General features: G+C 42.9%; 1 protein-coding gene and 2 non-coding genes across 3 annotated transcripts; all 3 read right to left on the bottom strand.

The window, feature by feature from the left end:
• Positions 1-107: 107 nt before the first annotated feature.
• Positions 108-180, bottom strand: trnaa-agc (transfer RNA alanine (anticodon AGC)). Its single transcript has one exon. It is a non-coding gene; the product is annotated as a tRNA-Ala (tRNA).
• A 312-nt stretch (positions 181-492) lies between these two features.
• Positions 493-579, bottom strand: trnay-gua (transfer RNA tyrosine (anticodon GUA)). The gene is given in 2 exon segments: positions 493-528; positions 543-579. It is a non-coding gene; the product is annotated as a tRNA-Tyr (tRNA).
• Positions 580-1,975: 1,396 nt separating this feature from the next.
• Positions 1,976-17,604, bottom strand: tmem214 (transmembrane protein 214). The gene is made up of 17 exons (XM_066707073.1): positions 17,316-17,604; positions 14,248-14,450; positions 13,191-13,341; positions 11,052-11,186; positions 9,812-9,894; positions 9,031-9,136; positions 8,096-8,177; positions 7,383-7,484; positions 6,980-7,121; positions 6,796-6,887; positions 6,112-6,160; positions 5,592-5,699; positions 5,287-5,404; positions 4,321-4,417; positions 3,982-4,150; positions 3,660-3,811; positions 1,976-3,448 (listed from the first exon to the last, which is right to left on the bottom strand). Exons 1-17 carry the CDS (start codon positions 17,467-17,469, stop codon positions 3,322-3,324), a joined length of 2,070 nt encoding a protein of 689 aa, XP_066563170.1. The 5' UTR covers positions 17,470-17,604; the 3' UTR covers positions 1,976-3,321.
• Between the last annotated feature and the right edge of the window lie 5,210 nt (positions 17,605-22,814).

Below are 22,814 nucleotides of genomic sequence, written 5' to 3'. Positions count from 1 at the left end.
GCTCTATCTGTGCATGTTCGTGTTCGTATTATAACAGTGTTGTGTTTTATAATAAATACAGTTTCCCTCAAAGTGTGAAACAAATATACTCTGCGGAAAAAAAGCAGTGGAGGATGCGGGCATCGATCCCGCTACCTCTCGCATGCTAAGCGAGCGCTCTACCATTTGAGCTAATCCCCCTTTCGCAAGCGTATACTGCTGCTCTACTAGTGCTGTATTGGTATGTAATTATTATATGGATATCAGTATCGCCTCGATTTGGAAACTCAATTATTTTGCCGTTTAATACTATTAGTAGCAAATTCACGACACCTTTCTGAACTTGTGGGTCAGAGTTTGTTTAAATAGTGAAATAGTGTTACCAAACGTATCTATGGATAATAATCCATGCCAAAAATAAAGATAATTACACATACGTGTCCTGCATACTTAATAGTCTGCCTCAAAGAATTATGAGAAACACAAGATAAATTAAAGAAAGACATAAAAATGTCCTTCGAGCCGGAGTCGAACCAGCGACCTAAGGATTCCCATGGCATCCACTACAGTCCTCCGCTCTACCAACTGAGCTATCGAAGGCCCCACGACCGCAGCCGCCGGTGAGGCGCTGAAGTTCCGCAGACTGCTGCTGTGAGTGACGCAACACTGTACTTGTGTAGGTCGTTAACCAATCGGGTGCCCGTATTCCATGTTTCCAAAGATGGACAGAGCCAATCACAAGCTTGATATGTCTCTCAGCAGCAGCGCCCAGCCACTCAGCGCACAGAGTTCTGTTTGACTAAGGCTTAATTATGGTTCAATTTAGCAATCGAGACCTTATAATTTGGCTGCTTTAGACTATGGCTACAGCATTTCAGATAGTAATGACAGATGCTTTTATCTCACATTAGTGACTGTCTCGTTCGCTGCCAGGTTCCGGTCTCCTGAGAAGAAGGCCGTGTCCACCCCTGGAGCGGAGAGCCTGAAGCAGTGTGGGCTGGCGTCGACTGCTTCGCTTGCCCACTGGCCAGACTGCTGCCGTCTTGTGGAGGCCATCTTTGTCAGGCTGTGTGGGATCCACAAAGCTCCCAGAAGGGGAAGGGCTCATTGACGAGATGGTCTCTGATCTTGCAAGATTACCGCAAGATCCGGCAGCTGATCCTGGCCAATGGGGCCATCATGTGGAGCACCACCCTGCAGCTGGTAGAGGTGAACCAGACCACCCGTGTCCAGTGGCACAATGGGCAGGTGAAGAGGCAGGAACTGACTCATGCACCAGGGGGTCAACCTGCCTGATCCTCTCCCTGGGACTACTTTGCCTAAAATAACATGAGCTAGTCCATGACTAGTGCTAATAGGGCTGAGAACCCAGCCGGCGGAGTCGGGTTCTTTTGAAAGATCCTACCACACCTTTATCCCTGTATAACAATTTTGCTTGTCCTGTATTTCACTGCTCAAAAGCACTATTGAGCTTTTACATATTAGTCTTGGAGGCCATTTTCACTTTGTACTTACTGTACTAATACAGTGATTGATCATAAAGCGTAATATAATGTAGTACTGGTTTGTCACATAATATTCTACTGTAATGTACACTTACACTGAAGTCAAATCTCTATTGTTTCACTCCACTTTGCCTCTTCATTTTTTTAATACTTAAAAGTCAAATGTAACCTATTGAGTGACATCTCATACAAAACTCTCACTTGGCTTTGATCTACATACATTTCTCTTAAAATAATAATCATAATCATTCAGCACATCACACAAGAAAAGTATGGAAACAGAAAAAACTAAGTTAAAAATTTTTCTCCATCAAAATCATAAATTATGGTTTTCAGCATCACCCCCACATCCAAGTGTCAAAGGGTTTCCATTCATTCAGTAGTTTAACTATATCAACATAAGATCAAAACCACCAAGTATCACAGTATTTGCAAGGCCAAGATAAGCTTTACCACACAAGGAGATTATTAAAAACACGCAGACAAGCAACTCAGAGTTCAGCAGTGACATTTATTCAGATTCACTCAGATTCTCTGGGCTTATAGCTCAGTTCCAGACAGAGTCTGGACTTCCACACACAAGTATACACCATTTTCTCAATGCATAAGACAACAGTAGAAGTGGGGAGCAATAATTTTATTTTAAAACACTGTGGTGAAGACCTATGATACTAAAATGTGAATAACCACATGCAAATAATTCTGCTCTGGCTTACAATTCTCATTTTAGGTCAGGTGAAGTAAAGCAGCAGGAAATATCAAAATCTAATGGAGGGCTACATTTCGTACACTGCAAAGGACAACTGGATCGTTTGCTTCTTTGCACAATAACCACAAAAAGGCCATCTGGATCGTAATCTCACTCATAACACTTCAATCAACACAGCCCGGGCAGTTTTAGCTCCTGATGAGTGGTGTCAACTCTCAACAGGTTCCCGTGCAGTTCTCTCTCCGCTCTGGCTTTCAGTTCAGAGAATTGTCCGTCGATAACTTCTTCGGCTAAAAGAAAATATCTTCTTTCACAGGGATGAGAGAAGCACATTTCAAAGCACTCAAACTATCACGAAGGTCACAGGGGACAGAATACTCATCTGGGTCTTCCAGTCAGGAGGTAGGTCAATTTTAACTAGTCACCCTACTAGAACAATTAGCTTGATGTGAAAATATAATACAGTAGCAGCAGCAGTCATCACAATATACAGTCCAGTGCTCTTTCACTGTGGATATTCAATACAGATTGTAGAAAATAAAAATGTCATGTATAAAGATTTCAAAATGTCCAACTGAGAAGAAGCTAGATTTAAAAAAAAAAAAAACCTTCCAAAGTTTCTCTACAAGGACAATTTAATAGTTCATTCACAGATTAGTTTAGAGATTATTGAAGGTCTTTCATGTGATTAATTTCTAAGGGTTCTCTTTCTTACCAACATTTGGCAAGAAAAGGACATTCATAAAAATAATAATGTCTGTAACTAACCGTGGCCAGTGTTCAACTGAAATCATTAAAAGAGATTAAATGCAAGATGTCTGATTTTCCAAGCGAAAGCAGTTGCCCTTCAGTCCATATATTTTCCCCTTTTGGTAAGTCACCTTGAAATAACACTGGTTGACATTTATAAACCCGAAAACCCTTTAAAAAACAAAATTCTGTGCACCCCCAAAGTAATCAAACCGTAGGTAGAAAATATGAGAGGATACAAAATGTCATGCAGTTTGACAAAAGTGTCAGCTCCATCTTCTGCAAAGTCCTTCTTTGAGCACTTGTTAAAAAGCACTGGTGGTTTTTCCCTGGTCAGGAGAACACAAGGAACTCAAGTCTCTGGGTTACAAACGCTCCTTACTGTCTGGAGATCACGGCAAACGCCCAGTTTTTAACAGCAAGGGTCGTGTTCTGCAGGTATGTCCAGGTGGAATTAGATATGGATATCAAATGTTTCTGAACACAGGGCAGGGATACTTCTCCACTGCAAATGGAAAGGAAATTGAATGATTAATGGTTACGTACCAGTGCTGACCAAACTATTTTTTTGTATATATTTTTTGTATTTCTATGATTATTCTGTGGTCCTGAAAGATCTAGCTTAAAGGACGCATAATATATATTCTGTAAAACACAAAAAGCACAGCATTCATTTCCTTCAATCATTAATATAAATGAGTGAGGTTGAAACTTACTTGCAAGAATCTACAAATGTTTGCCATCCCTGTTCAAAGGATGATTTCATATACACCATAGCTGGCTGTAGGTAATTCTGATGGAGGACCAGCAGCAACTGCTTCAAATATTCAATAAACTGAAACACAGCATCTGGGATGTTGGAATTGAGCTAGATTCATAAAATGGGGAAAAAAACAATACAACTCAATTTCGTTTTTGAGCACAATCACATTCAGTTATGTTCAAACTGAGAATCTTGATATAGATGAACTGTATACATTATATCTCTTCCCCAGCGAATCTCAAATAGATTACTACACATCACTCGTTTTCTCTTACCCATTCGATAAACCTCGGCATGTTCTCTCTGATCCACATGACCTGGACTGAGCACTGCTCCACGAGGTAGGCAGTTGCCATCTTGGTCTTTTCCCAAGTTGCTTCCAAAACGGGGCCCACAGTAGTGACCGCTTGAGAGTAGTATTGTGGTGCGTTTGTCTCCAGCCAACTACAAAACAAATGGACCAAAAAAACATCGTTAGAAGTGGAGAAGATATACATAAATAAAAAAAACTTCATAAAAAGGGCAAGGTCATCCCCACAGACAGCTCCAAGTCTGCCAGAACTTTCCAGGCTTGACATGGCCTTGGTTGCACAGGGGAAACCCACACAACTCACCTGTATCCCTCCTGAGAATAATGAGAGACTTTACTCCAGGCCTGCTGAGAGACCGACATCATTCCTGACCGGCGAAGCACATGTGCACAGGAAGAAGCTGCAAATCAGAGTTCAGAGTTAACCATCAGGAAACAGTACATGGCATTTCATAAAGTGACACATGGACATAATTGTGAAATGAATCTCCTAGAGCTCTCAACAAGCCTGCAATACTGGTTGGTGAATTTTTCTCATAGAGGAACAAGTGGTAAGGTTGCCTCTGACCTTTATATCTGAATATTCAAATCTAGTAAAAATAAGGCATTTACAAATACAGTCTGAAAACAAAATACAACAGGGGAAACCAATGTATCAGTATCGCCAGGAAGCAATAACATACAATAACACGCTACACCAGGAGGTGTGTGGTTTGCTCATCTCATTTCAACACGGCTGCAGTTCGGGATGTCACCCATTTCGATTCAGTTGCACATGGCCTACATCAAGGGCTGGGCCAAATCCAGGCCTTCAGCTACAAGGCTGTTAATGCCAGTCAACAGTGGGGAAACAAAAAACACCACTGCTGCCAATGAGTGGAGCCAAGCTGGAAGAGCCCCTTAGCAGCCAAACTCCAGCTGCTGGATGGGCATCTGTAGGACCAGACACTGTTAGCAAGTTCCATGCGGCGCTAGAGATCTGTGCATTTGGGAATTGTAATGATGAAGGCCAAACAGCTTGACTGCCCATTGAAGTTGGAAGACAAGGAAGCATTGTTTTGTTTTCACTGTTCTCACACTGGGATCTTTGAGGATTTGAGTTAACAATTAGGGATTTAAAAAGGGATGCTTATCGAATTAAAAAAAAGTGTACTCCGAACATTGTTTCACCAAGCAGCATCCCTGCCAAGATTTGCGGGGTTTGCTACCCCGAGGCCAAGAAGCTCAATCACTCTGATAAGAACAAGAACAACATAAAAACAGAGCTCACCTTTGAAAGACCCATGTGACCTTATGTCATAGATGAAAAAACCAACAGCAAACACCAGTACCGCCAGCAGCAGGCGAGACCAAGGGAAGCCTTGACTCTTCATCTTGGACTGCAGACTCTGGGTGAAGCACAACAACAGATTCAGCCCCAGATAATGCACTTGCCTTAGTGAACATTTGTATGATTTGTACATAAGCAAACGCTACATTCAAACCTCCAATTGCATTGCCACTGAGTCCCATTTTAATCACAAGAATACATGGGTTAGCAGTTACTGTAAATGATGGAGATGCAGAGGCTCTTACATTGCACAGTGTGTTACAGTCTTTCACATCCTGTGAATTGGCAGAGGCCATCATTTCCTCATTGGTCACTTTGAACGACTGCACAGTTTCCTGCAGAGATTTACGAAGCTGGAGGAAAGCAAAAGGAAAGAAAGCAGAGATTAAGTACAGAAGAAAAAGTCATATGTTACTGAAATTAATATCCATTCAATTTTCCATCACAGTTTCCAGTCCCTTTTCTTGACAGCAATCTAAAAACAAAACTACATAATATTAACAACACGTCTCAGACACACGGCAGGACAGTGCTAATCTGATCTAACTCTACAACCTCATGGAAACAATACTGAGGCAAGGACAGGGACCGTTCACAAACACCTCTCCCCCATTCTGTAGAAATACTTATATCATACTCGTTAATAAAGAGCATGGTTGAGCGCTGTGTTGATTATGTTTTGTTATTTGGACAATGTCAAATTTCACCCATGGAGAGGAAGCCTTGGCTTTGAAAGCACATACAAGTGCATGGAGTAATGCTTACCTTTGGCGATAACCTATTCCAAGACTGAAGGAGATTATTCAGTAGAAGGCTGAGAATGGGGAGAAAGAAAAAAGCTTTAACAGTCTGATTGCAACAGAGAATCCTCATTTATTGCACAGGAAATGAAAATGCCTGTGTGTAGGTAATCAGGGTTTTCTTTCTACTGTGCCTTTCATTTGAGTTCACTCTGCTTTCCTAAACAGCCACAGGAGTGTACTGTGCCACAACACACCACCTGCAACCATTTCTCAAGACAACAGCTGTAATTAAATTGTGTGGAAAGAGGCAGGTCTCAGTGGACAGTTCCTGGAAAGATCCTGAACAGTCTGTTCTGGTTGAGAGGGTAAAAATTAAACCACTTATATGGTTTCATACTAAAAACTGCTCAACACTTTAGGGAAAAAGGTTACATCTGTGGATTATGCAAAGAACTATTCCCATGGGCAAGATATCCCTTTCTACCTCATGGACTGGTAAAATGTCAAAGGCACATAGACAATGCTGCAGAAAAGCTGCTTCTGGAAGACCACAAAGAGAAACAAAGCTTCATTTATAATCCCTGCTTGGAACAGAAGCTCCTCTCACATCCACAGTCAAAGCCGAGGTCCTCGCTCTTTTAAACCCGGATTGCAAGTGGTTCTAAATGTCACCTGTGGCCCGAGCGTTGATGGAAAGATTGCTCACCTGGACTGCGAAAGATGCTTGGTGTACAACTGCCTCCAAACACTGAGGCTCTGCGGGTCCAGCGACAGGCACTCCGTCAGACTGGTCAGGAGCTGCATGCGGACACAGAGACCGGTTGGTTTCATGGTACAAGTCTGGTTCAGTTACAGAGTTCGGCTCCCTGCACTTCATGTCGGTTACGTACCTCTTTTTTCATGTCGGCCGGGCAGTTGGGGGTGGCCCTGGAGAGGAAGGATGGGAAGTAGGTGTGCAGAGTAGACTCCGGTTTGGCTCCGAACGCCAGCGCCTTCAGCCTGGGGTACAGCCGCCTCAGCTGCTCCTGTAGACTAACACAGACGGGGCTGTGCATCACACTGGCAGACCACACTTCTCCAGACACTTATTCAAGGACACATATTTAGGCAGCATGCAAGAGAGTTGGTAGTTAGATAGCTTCTTCCCCAAGCAATACATTGATGTGCTACAGCTTAAACAATGAGTCATGTGAAGGTTATTTTATTCCACATAACTAGATATCCAAATACCATGCAAAGAGGAGACAGTGCTCCATTGAATGACAGGTGGAGAATGTTTCTGTCCCCCGTTACCTGGGCATCAGTGCGTTCTTGGGCATGTAGGCAAAATCCAGCAGAGGAAAGAACTCCTTTGGTCCCATTATCCCAAAGCCTTTGGTTAAGTTAGCGTGCAACCTACAAAGCAAGAAAGTAAATATTTTGGAGAAGGGGAGAAGAAACAAACTGATAGCTGCAGGTATTATGCAAATCTGTTACACTAATCTTCCTTTATTCAAACATCAGTGAAGTACTGACAAATTACTCATTACCTACCCTACCTGAAAGTTCACTTATGTACTTGTTGTATTATTGAGCTACCAGAACAGTGAAACACAGCATCTAACAACCCAAACATCACACCCACACAAAATATCAGAAAACAACATTTAGAAAACTCCTCCAGGAAAAAGAACACCAGATATTCCAATGAATTATGCACGAGGAGGGAGGGACCACACCAAAGCGATTATAGACCATCATGGAATGGTCTTATCTCTATGTGCAAAGGTAGACTATCGCATGAGTAACATAAAGTCAACCACCATCCACAAAAAGGGAGCTAGGATCTGCCCTTCAAAAGAAAACTACACATTTTCAGTTACTGCCTTCACAGCAGAGACACAAAGAATCAAGTAAAACGTCAAGTAAAAGTTAGAAAGAGCATCTTTAGTTCTAATGAGGAAGCCATGATAATTGCATGTGCATGTCTGAAGAAAAGTATTCACCATCAAGATATACAAACTCACATTAGCAGCCTTTCCAAGTATCCAATGGCATAAGACGACAGTGCTTTGATGCCGAGAACCGGTAGCATGATGCCAAGCCACACTGGAAAGATAAAGCAAGACAAACCTTTTAATTAAGCAGCCCTTGTGTGAGGTTCTTGTACACGTGAAAATGCAATTCTATGAAAAAGAGGGTGTCGATCACCATGTGGAATTCTTTAAAACGGGACCTTAGCACTGAAACTGGCTTCTAGACTCCTAATCAAATAATTAATGGGATTTTATATTTACTGTACATAAACATGGAGTTAAACTATCAAGACAAATAGAAGGGTGTAGAGAGGAAGCTGTCAAGACAATTATCAATATAATTATGAATTAATGGTGGGAAAGAAGGTGATTAGACCGATTACAGACAAAACATGCACACACAAGATTTGAAGATTTGAGGACGTTGAGCCCCCTGCAGCCATGTCACAATGTTCTGCATGACTTGGAGGGGGGGGGGGGATCTTGCAAAACCAGTTTTAAAGAGAAGAAAAATGTAAGAACTGGGTTCTTTGTGATGACTAGGCTTTTTCATACAACTGAACTCTGACCAACTGTCTTTGCCAAATCAATCTTGGCCTTTGCCCAGCTATTGCATGGTTTTAAAATAAGCTGGGGAAATGCAGTCATGAAGATGGCTTTATTTTAGGGTCTCTCTGCAGGCATTTAAATACAAAGTAGAAAAAAAAAGAAAAGAAAACCTCAAATGCTTCACAACATTACACTCCATAAGAGAACGGGGTGGGGCGGGGGAAGGTTGGACACTTTAAATATTTGTTTTGTCGTTTTTTTATAATAAAACCAGATCATTAAGTTGTTTAATTATGGCAAGAATATACCATTTAATTATATTAACTCTCTTCTCTTCTTTCTTGGCCAGTATGGGTAGCAATGGAAAAGCAGCTCACCTTTGAGTCCCTCAGTGAGGTCTGTGAACCCAGCCTGTCCCAAAGCCCACATGATCGTGAGGCACTTCACCGGCCTGTTCTGATGAGAGCGCAGAAGCTCCAAGTGCTGTGAAGAAGAGGAGGTACCATGGCTATGATTTCACTGCAAACATGAAAATATCCATGCATCACGACAATCGGACAGCACTCCCTATCCTGTTCATATGCAGCCCAAACCTCCGCCATCAAATAAAGGAAGCTGGCTTCTGCCTCTTACTGGTGCCCTGTCAACTCTAATGTGCCAGTACAGGAGAGAGATGAATCAAGTCATTTTTAAACTTTTTTGGTCAGCCAGGGGTTACCAGTACAGAAAGAGGAAAGCAGCTGTGACTTTGCATGCAAGCCGATTCCTTAAAACACTGCAGACAGCCTTCGCAATCTCAAGTGAGGTGTATGGGTTAAAAATGTACTTAACAGAAAATATGAAATTACCTCCACAGTTACAGAGTCATTGCTAGAATACATGAAAAGAAAAGGGTAAATCAATGTTTTGGGTTAAACGATGTAATTTGAGAAGCATATCAGTTCGCGTGGCAGTAATGACTGCCAGCCCCTGAGCGATGCAATCCTAAACCTTTGGGAATTCGATATAAAAAGTTTAAAGCTCATTTCCATAGATTACAAACTATTAGGCAACATAAGAAACTGTTTAAGCATAAAAATTTCCACAGATGATGAAATTCCTATCGCTTACACCACGTCCCTGTGAGAGTCATTAAACCGCACGTTGGCATGTACTCACATCGGCCAGGTTCAGCGTGGCGATTTTGGGTTTGTCAAGCATGATGGCCTGAATGCAGATCCTGTAGCCATGCAGCGTTTCACCTGTGTCACAAAGCATTATATTAGGTTAGTGCTCATCCAGGGGAAAGTAAAGACGACTCTCAGTATCCCCTTTGTAGAAGCCTCCCCCCAGACATCGTCACAGCAGACAGGCAGCGGGTCACAGCCCTTGTCCAGCTGTCTCTTGTGCTCTAACGCACAGTGGGGGTGAAAAGACAGTTGGGCCAGTGTGATTGGATAAGGCAGGACTGTGTGGGGCTGGCGGTGGCCCAGGACTCTGGCCAGGCAGCAGTGTCAGCACGGCGGACAGGAGGGCTGATCTGAACTCGTTTCAGCTCTGCTGTACACAAAAAAACGGAAACTAATCCAACAACACATCCAAGACAACACTTCTGCCAGACTAGTAGTAGAAATACAGAGCCCATGCAACACACATGAATAAAATACACCATTGAAGCATACATGGAGAGAGAAGACAACATGAGTCAATGTAGTTTGAGTTACCATTTCAGACATGCAAAACAATTATTTTCAATCTAGTAAGGCAACGATAAAATAAAATTATTTGCATTTTAGTGCATTTTCCTGAAGCTGCTCCGAGTCTGAACACATCCCACCTGCCGTGTTTCAGTCTGTAATAATTTATTTGAATGTAGTAGTGGGTCTACTGAGAAGGGTAATTTTAATTAATGCCAATGCTTCCTATTCAATGTAATTGCATTTTAAACTTTTATGGAGAGAACAAAAGTTTTAAATTTAAATGTGAATGTATTTGGAATTAACACTGAAGATGTAATAATGGGCTCCCACTACACCTTTTTCCCACTACACTTTTCAGGTGAAGCACTGTTCTCCGTAAGGCACTTTAACCACCTGCTGAAACCCCTTTTACAAAACCTTAGCAAAATCGTTTGTTATGTAGCGGAATAATATACACACGTTCGGTTAGTGTGGAGAAGATGCACAAAAGGGAAGTTAATATTGAACCCTATGGAATTGCCTGCTGTGGCAGAGATGGGGAGTTAATCATGGCGGGGGAGCTAGCTGGGACTGTGCAGGTACAGAAACGGGTCACTTTTCCTCTCCAGGTGGCAGGATTCCAGGTATGATGCTAAAGGACATGAGTATCAAACTCTAGACCACAATCATCTTTTTATACAGTAAAACATCAGGCAGCTGCTGGTCAGAGGGCACTGTACCTGAGGGCTTGTCTAGCTCACGCAGCATGGTGTAGATGCAGTGATCAAAGAATTCCTGTAAGGAGTGAGAGCACTTCCCCAGCAGGACCTTAATGATGTTCTTCAGATCTTTGCTTGCCAGGCTGTAAGGGTAATCTGTCCAGGAAAAACAGTTCAGTCAGTGAAACAGACAAAACGTACGGTTATTATAAGGCTACGCTAACAGCAGAAAACCCCACTTTGATCACAGATTCATCGATACACTGACTCCTGCCTGCATACAGAGGAAATACTGACAGTTATAGGAATACTAGTTTGATATGCCTGGTGTTTGGGGGACCTCTAAAAAAACGGTACCTACACACATTTGTACAGATACAGCAACTGTGCTCTGCATCCACTGCCAGAGTGTCTGCTGAAGCCAGCAAAACTGCATTTAATAAAGTCTGTAATGGATGTATTTCTATCAGTTTTATTAAAACAACTCCCAGAATCTCACTACCAGCAGCAGACAGTTCTGGAACAAGTACTGAAATTCTTCTTGTGCAACTTAAATGGAAATAGAGCACAGAAGAACAATAAGGCAACAGCCAAATGGGGGAGTTTGTAGACATATTAGAAAGGTACTGGAGGAAAGAGGAGTTGCACTAAATGTCAATGTTTAGACTATGATTACTGTACAAAACATGCAGAGGATTCCAGGGACTCAAGATTCCCCGATTCACTCCTCTCTGGCACATTATTTGCATAAAAGCCATAGATTAATTTCAGTCCGCACACGCACGGACACACACACCTCTCAGTGTAATCAGCACTAAATTACATACTCCACATGCAACACAGATCTGATCTGGCTGCTTACATTTCAATGAGGAAATTTCCACCTGATGCAAACTTATTAATCTAACAAATGGGACTACAGAGGTACAGAGTTTTTTTTTTTTTTTTTTTTTTAATCAAACACTGACTGCATCTTGTCTGGGCCTACACTACCAACCCCGTTTTTTTAACCATCTGGTCACATTTTTCAATTTCTACATTGCTCTGCATTGTATACAACACACACCTCTGTGGACCTGATTAACACACACTAACACACTATGACGCAGTATAAATAACCAGGCTACATATATTGCACTAAAACTCTGGACTGTTGGGAGGAGACACTGAGAAGACAGGTTTTGAAAGCCAGTCTTCATGGGAACAGAAAGTATAACTAGGTGGATAGATGGCTTTTGACATTTTGTGGTGCAGCTTGGGAGCTTTGACCATGTCCAGAACAGCTGCTTGCAACACTGCAGAGAAGAGTGGGCAAAGCAATACACTTACACCACAACAGAACACTTAAAAGCAGAAAAACTGATCAGTTGGTTGCCAGCAATATTAAGCAGCATGTGGAGGGCAAAACTGGAGCTGTAATTATAGGGTGGGGATCTCTATCTTCACACAGTCTTGGTACTCTAAGAAGGAGACAAGTATAGCGTTCATTCTTCTTAGGCTGCAGAGCCTCACTCAGCCCGGGGACAAGAGCACGTCCTGCAGACGAGCCTAGTGGAGAAGATATGAACCACAGCACTGGGCCCCTAAAAGGGCTGCATCACCTAGCAGGTTTGACTGCATTCAGGAATTACACCTTGCCCTTCAACACAACCAAAACACATTTGACATCTCACAGTGGAATAGCACATTCTCACTGGCTATGTTTACATCCAGAGAATTTCGGCAATCCAAAACATATGGCAATTCATTGGAGGTATTCGTTCTTATGTACTAGGGATGTAATCGGAATACATTTTTTGCATGTGTGTTACATGTAATTCCCTCATGCCTCCAAGGTCCATATTGGGGTCCCAGCAGTGAGCCACCCGGAAATGTAACTGGGAACCACTAGTGCAGAGTACATTGCAAAATTTAACACTACTGTTTTTGGAAGAGTTGGCAGAGCTCTGAACCTTTAGTATAGCGATTAAAGCCATAAATGAATACCGTAGAAGGTAAGAATCAGTGCTTTAGCTTCTGAAAATGAACCACTTCACAGATAAGCCTCTCATTCTTTCAGCTCAATGACAATTATTTTCCCTAAGCAATGGGATGAAAACAGGTGCCATGACTTCCACCGAGCTTAGAGGGGACCGCCTGAACCCAGCGCGAGGCACTGACCGTACGGGTGGTTGCTGAGTGTGGGGTCGACCTCGGGGGCTTGCAGTTTGTAGTTGAGGTAGCCAGCCAAGTCCTTCACCCAAACCGACGGGTTCTCCGGAAAGAGGCTCTGGCTCTTCTCCAGCTCCTGCTGCAGCTCCGAAACGTCAAGCTGGAGAAAACAGACCAGACAACTGGAGTGAGCCTCCTGTGAGAGCTGGCCAAACACCCAGCCCTCCCCACACCTGGTTCTGCTCAACAAAAGAAGGGATACTGCTGACTGTGATGTCCTCCCAGCTGCCCCAGGCCAAGAGGTTATGACTGGATGCTATTGAAAGCTTAGGTCATCTACACACGTGTGGACTTTGTCATGAAGCAAAACCAGAGACGAAAGCACAGAGCAAGGAAGGGAAACTTCCTGATACACGACAGACAGGATGACTTGTATGGAGGGGAGGGTTTTGCATCGGGTAAGTTTCAGCTGTATGAAATGGTAATGCTGTAGTACAAACCACAACTGAGAACAGTATAAATCCCTCAAATAGTAAAATAAAAAGATGGCTTAAGCAGCTTACAACTAACAGTTATGTATAAATACAAGAATTCAAACAAACCAAATAAATACACCCTGTGCCATTTCATACAAGTCACAAACGTCATGCATTTATGTCCATTATATTGTATAACCACTAAAGAAAAATATTCATTTTAGGGCAGAGGACTGTGTTTTAATCATTACAGCAATGGACTTGGGTTAAGAGAAATAACTCTTAACTGCTGAAGCTCAACGTGTATGTTGCCAAAATGTTCTTGGATAGACACAGTATCTTTAGAAAATCCAACCTTTGCATTTCATATTCCCCCTGTGTAGACCTTTGCTAATCTGGTTTTACAGAGGCAAACTTGCGCTATAGTACAAGAGGCAGATTGTATGAAAACACCTTATTTTAATTTGAATGTGCTATCAAAGGCACTAGGAAGGCAAATATTTGTGGTTTCATTTATTTATTTATTTTAATAATATTATTTAGTTTTTTTGTAAAGAAAGATTCATACACATGAATACAAGCATACTCACAGCCTTCACAGCTTCCTCCAGGGATTTAAACTTGGCCAGTTTCTGTCGTCCATCGCTTCCAGGGGATTTCTTCGCCTGCTTTCCGGCGCTGTTTTTTTTCTGCTGTTGCTCAGGGCTGGGTGCTGGTGGCACCTGTTCTTTATTTTGTTTCTTCCCCATTCTCTCAAAGCCTTCGTAGATCGTTTCAGAAGTTTTCAAGGGAGCTGCATGAAGTGGGAGAAGAGTGAGTGTAACTCAAATGAGCGATGCCAGGGACCTGCCAATAGGCATCTGTGCTGTAGAGTTTGGCAGCTTTGACATTTCACAAGATGATGCAAGAATACAACAGCAACTTGTTCTCCGATTGGCTACCATATAGGACGCCTCCTCTCTTCACAGAAATGCTACGTAGCATGAGAAGTAAAATGCTTTGAAAGTTTAACAAACCACTACAGACTTTCGTGAATTGGTATATTCCCTACTGTGGAAAAAAGGGATCAATTCAAGGAAATAAAAGTAAACGTTTTAAGTATTTGTAGAGATACACATTTATTTTAAGTTTAGGTATCTTGTGATACCAGCTTAGATGGCTGGTTTCAGTTCCTAGTTAAAAAAAAAAACTTGCTCCGCTGACTATGATTTCACACAGCTATGGCTGAACCAAATCGAAAAAGGACACGACTACAGTTTAACCCACGCTTAGATCAAAGGGAAATATTTGTGCATTTAAAAAGTAGAAAGCCATAGGAAAATTATCACCGAACTGTTTTGCCAGTCTAGCATGGCGAAACTGAGCAGTAATGCAATACATCCCCCATCAACGTGTCTGCTTCTCTTTAATGTATTGGATTTTCACACTTGCTGATGAGTCAGTGTTGGACAGAGAAAAACTACTACAGCTAGAGGGCAAATCCTTCTGAAAAATGAAAAGTGCTTCAAACTGGCAGTGCATGCTTGTGATCTGCCAGTCTAGCCCAGCGGCTCGAGGCATTTCATTTTTAGTGCATTTGATCTCCTGGTTGGTCCTCCCAGTCATTTTGGAGATTGGAGATCTATTATCAAAACACTGTGCACATGTGCTTGTTTCAGATAAAACCAGAACGCTGGATTTGTCGTCAAGTTATACGTTATTACGGTTGTAAAATATAAAATAAGCCAGTTGACAGTACTGAGTATAGACAATTCATAGTAGTCTTTCAAAAACAATGCATTAACTATTGTAAACTATAGCAAAAGGCTATATATAGCTCTAATAATGCCACAGCACCAATTACACAATTTAAGGATGTATAAATAAGTTGCGGTCACCGAGCCCATTCAAAAGGCTGCTGAATTCAAAAAGGCTGTTAAAAAAGTAAACTCTCCCAGGCTACTGTTCACTCCTGCTAGAAAACATCCTATTTGACAGAAAGAGGCTGCAGATTCTTACACAGAGTTTAGCATCTGTCAGGTGCACATAAAATTCACAGTGAAATAGTAAAAAGCTTTTTTTGGACGTCTGCTCAACGACAAGTAGCAGATGCAGCCTTATATTGTATCTGATTCTGTAATGTTTTATGAGGAGGCAAAACACCATATATTGTACATAAGTACGCCATATATAAATCACAGAACAGAGACATCCCAGTGACTGTAATTTAAGCTGAAATAAAAAGACGACATCAGTTTTGCAAAGAACACTGATATTATGCAGCCAGTTCCGGGACTTCAGCAGTCCCACAAAGTCTCTGCCAAATGTAACACATTCAAAACCCTTCACTCTTCACTGCACCAACACAAAGCAGCCCTGAAACACCCATTAATCTACAGCTAGCAGTTTGGTAGCGATCTAGTTGAGCTTTATACCCTTTGTGATATTTTAATTCAAATATCTAATCGGAAGCACAACAATCTTGGCTCTGGTTATGCGGCTCAGGCCAGGCATCTCTCCCTGGAGCAAGCCTGGACTGGACCGAACTGAACCACATTCACTATCTCTCCAGAACCAAACTGGAGTTTTCCCTATGCACCACTAAACAAGATCTGTATTCAAATGACAGCAGAACCCTTTTTTGCCTTGTTTTTAAAAAGGTGTTACAATAAGCTTGAATTCTGCTGAATATTGATAAACGTGGTCTTTTGTTTAGATATACTGTAAACTACCAACACCCTTCCTTCACAATGTAAGCGCACAGTGTAAGACAGCTGCCTATCTAGTGTGATTGTGACCAACAATTATATCCATGTCCATATCCATTATATCCAAGCCAAAAGCGACGAGATGTTTTGACAGTATTGTTTCTCAATACAAAAGATTCAAACACTGGTTCCCTTTATGCAAATTAATATTAGATGAACCCAACTACGCAGAATGCATGTATAGACAGGACTGGCAAGCTAGCAGACATCTCCTGGATGCTTGCTTATTGGCGATAATATATAATAAGATAAGACAGAATACAGCTATATCGCCAAGCACACGTTGCATTTGTAGTCACATGGATCACACCTCTGAAAACAGCCGAGAAGCAGTAAGTACATCCGGGCGCTGTTTAAACCTTTTAACGACACGTCGCCTTAGGCATCTTGCATCCCTTGAACACAGACAGCCGAGGATCCTACTGAACCAGCCTGTGTTTTTCACGCCACTGCACACCGGGCGGACTGGCACGGCCGGGGCACACCGGGCTGGCTGTGCCCGCTGGCGATGATGCCCGGGCGGTTCACTATGGAGTCGCGGCACCGTCTGGTCACCGAGCCCACACCGGCGGCGGGTCGCCAGCCTCGGCTCGCAAGACATTGGCTGTCGGTTTTTAACAGGAGTGTGACAAGCGGCCATAGCTGGGTCATTAGGAAGCATCGCAACGTGGCTATAATACCCCCCACCCCCAGGCTTTTCCGTCGTTTTATTTGCCCTCCACTGGGCAGCTGGGCTCAGCTGTTGACCTACACAGCCGCACGCCACTGGCAGCGAGGGGGCAATTAAAAGTTGATGTCCTCACAGGAATCACGGCTGCTCTTCCGCCGTAACAGATGCGCGGTACCTGTCAGTCCCGCCGTGGGTGTCGGACCCGGACCCGCAGAGAGGGAGAGAGAGGGTCGTCACTTACGCGCCGGGTCGATCCTGGGCAGGTTAGCCTCACTGAGCGCTTTCCTCCCACCGGGCTTCTTTTCACTCGGGTTTTTTCCGCCACTGCTCGGCTTCTTGCTTTTCTTGACGACTTCCCATTTACCGACTGACCCATTATTCGCCGACGAAGCCATTTTCCACACCGCTGTGAATAAGCGTTAGAGCAAAGCAGCCCGCTGTGTGTACGAGGAATCCGCACTCCGCGCTCCAGCAGGGAAACAATGGTCGCCCGTCTGTCCCAGTCTGAGGATTTAAACGTCCCTTTGCCACGTCTCCTCGGCGCTGTGACGTCAGCGGGATGTATTCTTTTAAAACTGATCGCCGTTACAATTTTAACAACAGCGCCGCCTGCAGGATGTGCCTCGACGTGATCAAGGGTGTCTTTCAACCCCACCATACAGACGACAACACGACTGTGACAGTGACAGCACCCTGGAATCCATACATTATCATGGAATATGTGTATTGTTGTGCATGCCAGTATGCAGATTAGCATCAGCGATCGTGTTTTAGATAAATGCAAGCAGATGTACAAATTGCAATGGATTTGGAAGGAAGGGCAATGTTTTTAAGAATAAATAATAATAATACAGCACTGTGACACACTATCCCAGCTAACACACAACGTTGTGGGAAGTGAATAATATTAATAACTACTTCAATATAAAGGACTTAAGTGCTCTTTAAGTACTTTGTCTGTATGTGAAAGTATTATATCTATATCTATATATACACTCACCTAAAGGATTATTAGGAACACCTGTTCAATTTCTCATTAATGCAATTATCTAACCAACCAATCACATGGCAGTTGCTTCAATGCATTTAGGGGTGTGGTCCTGGTCAAGACAATCTCCTGAACTCCAAACTGAATGTCTGAATGGGAAAGAAAGGTGATTTAAGCAATTTTGAGCGTGGCATGGTTGTTGGTGCCAGACGGGCCGGTCTGAGTATTTCACAATCTGCTCAGTTACTGGGATTTTCACGCACAACCATTTCTAGGGTTTACAAAGAATGGTGTGAAAAGGGAAAAACATCCAGTATGCGGCAGTCCTGTGGGGGCGAAAATGCCTTGTTGATGCTAGAGGTCAGAGGAGAATGGGCCGACTGATTCAAGCTGATAGAAGAGCAACGTTGACTGAAATAACCACTCGTTACAACCGAGGTATGCAGCAAAGCATTTGTGAAGCCACGACACCTACAACCTTGAGGCGGATGGGCTACAACAGCAGAAGACCCCACCGGGTACCACTCATCTCCACTACAAATAGGAAAAAGAGGCTACAATTTGCACAAGCTCACCAAAATTGGACAGTTGAAGACTGGAAAAATGTTGCCTGGTCTGATGAGTCTCGATTTCTGTTGAGACATTCAGATGGTAGAGTCAGAATTTGGCGTAAACAGAATGAGAACATGGATCCATCATGCCTTGTTACCACTGTGCAGGCTGGTGGTGGTGGTGTAATGGTGTGGGGGATGTTTTCTTGGCACACTTTAGGCCCCTTAGTGCCAATTGGGCATCATTTAAATGCCACGGCCTACCTGAGCATTGTTTCTGACCATGTCCATCCCTTTATGACCACCATGTACCCATCCTCTGATGGCTACTTCCAGCAGGATAATGCACCATGTCACAAAGGTCGAATCATTTCAAATTGGTTTCTTGAACATGACAATGAGTTCACTGTACTAAACTGGCCCCTGCAGTCACCAGATCTCAACCCAATAGAGCATCTTTGGGATGTGGTGGAACGGGAGCTTCGTGCCCTGGATGTGCATCCCACGAATCTCCATCAACTGCAAGATGCTATCCTATCAATATGGGCCAACATTTCTAAAGAATGCTTTCAGCACCTTGTTGAATCAATGCCACATAGAATTAAGGCAGTTCTGAAGGCGAAAGGGGGTCAAACACAGTGAGTGTATATATACACACCGATCAGCCATAACATTATGACCACTGACAGGTGAAGTGAATAACACTGATAATCTCGTTATCATGGCACCTGTCAGTGGGAGGGATATATTAGGCAGCAAGTGAACATTTTGTCCTCAAAGTTGATGTGTTAGAAGCAGGAAAAATGGGCAGCGTAAGGATCTGAGCGACTTTGACAAGGGCCAAATTGTGATGGCTAGACGACTGGGTCAGAGCATCTCCAAAACTGCAGCTCTTGTGGGGTGTTCCCGGTCTGCAGTGGTCAGTACGTTTCAAAAGTGGTCCAAGGAAGGAAAAGCGGTGAACCGGCGACAGGGTCATGGGCGGCCAAGGCTCATTGATGCACGTGGGGAGCGAAGGCTGGCCCGTGTGGTCCGATCCAACAGATGAGCTACTGTAGCTCAAATTGCTGAAAAAGTGAATGCTGGTTCTGATAGAAAGGTGTCAGAACACACAGTGCATCGCAGTTTGTTGCGTATGGGGCTGCGTAGCCGCAGACCAGTCAGGGTGCCCATGCTGACCCCTGTCCACTGCCGAAAGCGCCTACAATGGGCACGTGAGCATCAGAACTGGACCACGGAGCAATGGAAGAAGGTGGCCTGGTCTGATGAGTTCAAGGTGTTGACTTGGCCTCCAAATTCCCCAGATCTCAATACAATTGAGCATCTGTGGGATGTTCTGGACAAACAAGTCCGATCCATGGAGGCCCCACCTGGCAACTTACAGGACTTCTAACGTCTTGGTGCCAGATACCACAACACACCTTCTATTTAAATTAGGAGTAGTATGCAACAGTAATCGTATATAAAAGTGCAATCATGTAATCTCCTGCGACAGATCCAATGAAACTGACAAGACCATGTGCAGCTCTGAGGATTGGTTGAGTTTTTATTTTTCCCATAAGACCCTTCGCTTTCTTTGTCATAGTGTTTGTGGGCTGCGTGTATTTATTCGGTGCATTTAGTATTTGGATGAATGTGTAGAGATTAATGACAGCGGTCCAGTTAATCATACACAAGTAATGCCATTTAATGGTTTCAACGTGTTGATAATTGAATCGCACAGTGTAATCAGTTATAGTGGGTAATTAAACTACTGGTGTTAGCTAGTGTTACACTGGGTCTGGTCTGGTGATCATAAAGGAGGAAGCTGATGTTTTAAGACAGTCATAAAGCTAAACCGGCTTCCTTTTAAAAGTGATATAATTGTTAATAGAAAAGCTAGTCCTTAATTCTTCTTCTATAAGGGAGTATTGGAAAGTTAATTGATTGCCAGGGGGTTTCAGAGTTAGAACTCTAGGCAAACACCTAAACAAAGAGATCAAATTAAAGAGCACTGGATCCATGACTCCATTACACATAATTTAACCCTAGAAGTGAAAAATAAAGGTGGCCAGGAGGAGGAGGAAAGTTCCTGCAGAGTAACAAATGAAATGGTCACTTGTAGCATAAAACAGGGTGCTGACAGGGTCTGGCCCCGCAGAAATGAGGGCACATTTCCCAGTGTGGGACCTGACACACAGCTGCACTCACAGATGAGGATTGCAAGCTCCCTTTGATCCATAGTGAGAACCACAGCTCCAGTATAATGGCCTGTAAAGCGATTCTTAATTCACCAAGGGAGTCCAGCACAAGGTGTAAGGGCCATCCTAACACTTCTTTTGTCAGACACTAGGCTGAAGTACTATCACGCAGTTCTGCAGTAGCCATAAGAATGTGTTTAATGAGAATTGTAATTGAGCCAAGTGACACCTCCCTGCCCCCTGCAGCATCTCTGACTCCTGAGTTTGCCTGCAGGGCTCTCACTGTAATTGACATGGCTGGGAAGTTCTTGAATTTGAACAAATGGCTATGGGGCGACTCACGGGTCTTGGGATCTGACCTGGTACCTGACCTTGTGTTTGAAAACATATCATAGCAACTCAACCTAGAAGCAAAGCAATTATAATTTCAGCCCACAGGCACACTGCAGTGAAGAGCCAATTCAAAACACATAGAATATGTATGCGGTGGAGAAAGAAGGCCTGACTGGAAAGGTCCAGGGTTGTACAGGGGGATGAGATCTGGAACAGTGTGGCATCTCATTTAGTGCCTGAATTAATATGCCCCCTGTAGCTTTCCTCAATATGTCACACTTAAATACTTAATTATTGTTTTCACACTAACGCTGAACAATGCTTTTCACACAAAAAGACTAACTCACTGGCACAGGAGCAATTTGCATTCACTGTTAGTTCAGTTATTTTCCACATAAATCCTTACAGTGCAGTGGACGAAGGCGTTTGTTCAAATACCTGCCATTGGGTTTCACATATCGATGAATACGTCACTTGGACATGCTTTAGTCTTCATGAATGGGTATGAGCTCCAGCGACTTTGATAATGTCTGAGAAAGGATGATTTAAAATTGAGTAAAGGTAAATAACGTGTTGGGTATAAAATCTAAAACCTAGTACCTTTACTCAGAGCAGGTATATTTGTTCTGTTAATTCAGAATATATGACTGTGCTGTTTGAGACTTACCTCTCTTGTTTCAGGTGCACAGACACTGGTTTGCACAGCTCCCTCTGTATCTCACAGGCCACCTCATTGTGTAACACTATTTCTTCAATTATATCTTCTCTGGCAACTAGCTGGACCATGTGGCCATATCCCCGTTTAACACTTGTTAAAAAAATAAAAATCTTTGGAGTAACTTGCAGTACCTTGACCTCAGTTAACTGTAATAGATATGGATCCAGCTGCTAAGTTAGAAAACAGGCACTATGACTTTAAATCTCCCCAGCAGAGGTTTCTTCTCTAACATAGCAGGTCACATTTAACAAAGGCTTCATTCACTACATCTATTTTTAGTCTTTCATTATAGAGCCCATTATTCTACCCTCCATTTACTTTACCTATAAAGTCATACTTTACAATGGATATCCACAGATCTTTTGTAGACCTATACAGGACTTCCTCATATAATGACTTTGATGTCAATACTCTACTGGTCTAAATTCTCTAAGCAATCTGAAAGAGATCCTTTCAGAAGAATGAGCTTGAATTCCTTGCTGTTTGGCTCCAGGAGCTTCCCTGGGCCTCCTATGGGCTGCTCAGTTCCGAGATGCTCTTTCCTCACGGTTTTTCTGGTTCAGATACAGAGCTGAGGCCTATTACTTTAGGAGGACAAACTAACAACCACTTGATTTATTAACAGGGCAAATGCTGCTGTCAAGAGCTCCCATGTGACAAGGCTAGTTCTCATTCAAAACTAGCATCTGCATCACTCTCACTGAGAGACGGGACTTTTAATAGGCGCTGAGATTGAGTAAAGAGTTTCTTACTGAAACTGACACTGCAGAAAACTTTAAAAGGAGTTTAAATTCCGTTTAATGGAACTTAAACTCCTTTTTAAGTTTGCTGCTGTGTCAGTTTCAGCAAGAAACTAGGAAGGTAATTATAAGTAAAAAGTAATTATAAAGAAAAATGATAATTATTATAATATAATTTGATTCAGGCTCATGGGACGTCTCCTTTCTCCGATTCCTTAGGGAGGATTGAC

Source organism: Amia ocellicauda, chromosome 1 (genome assembly GCF_036373705.1).
Source record: "Amia ocellicauda isolate fAmiCal2 chromosome 1, fAmiCal2.hap1, whole genome shotgun sequence".
Lineage (NCBI taxonomy): Eukaryota > Metazoa > Chordata > Actinopteri > Amiiformes > Amiidae > Amia > Amia ocellicauda.
This window is presented reverse-complemented; position numbering and strand designations above follow the sequence as displayed.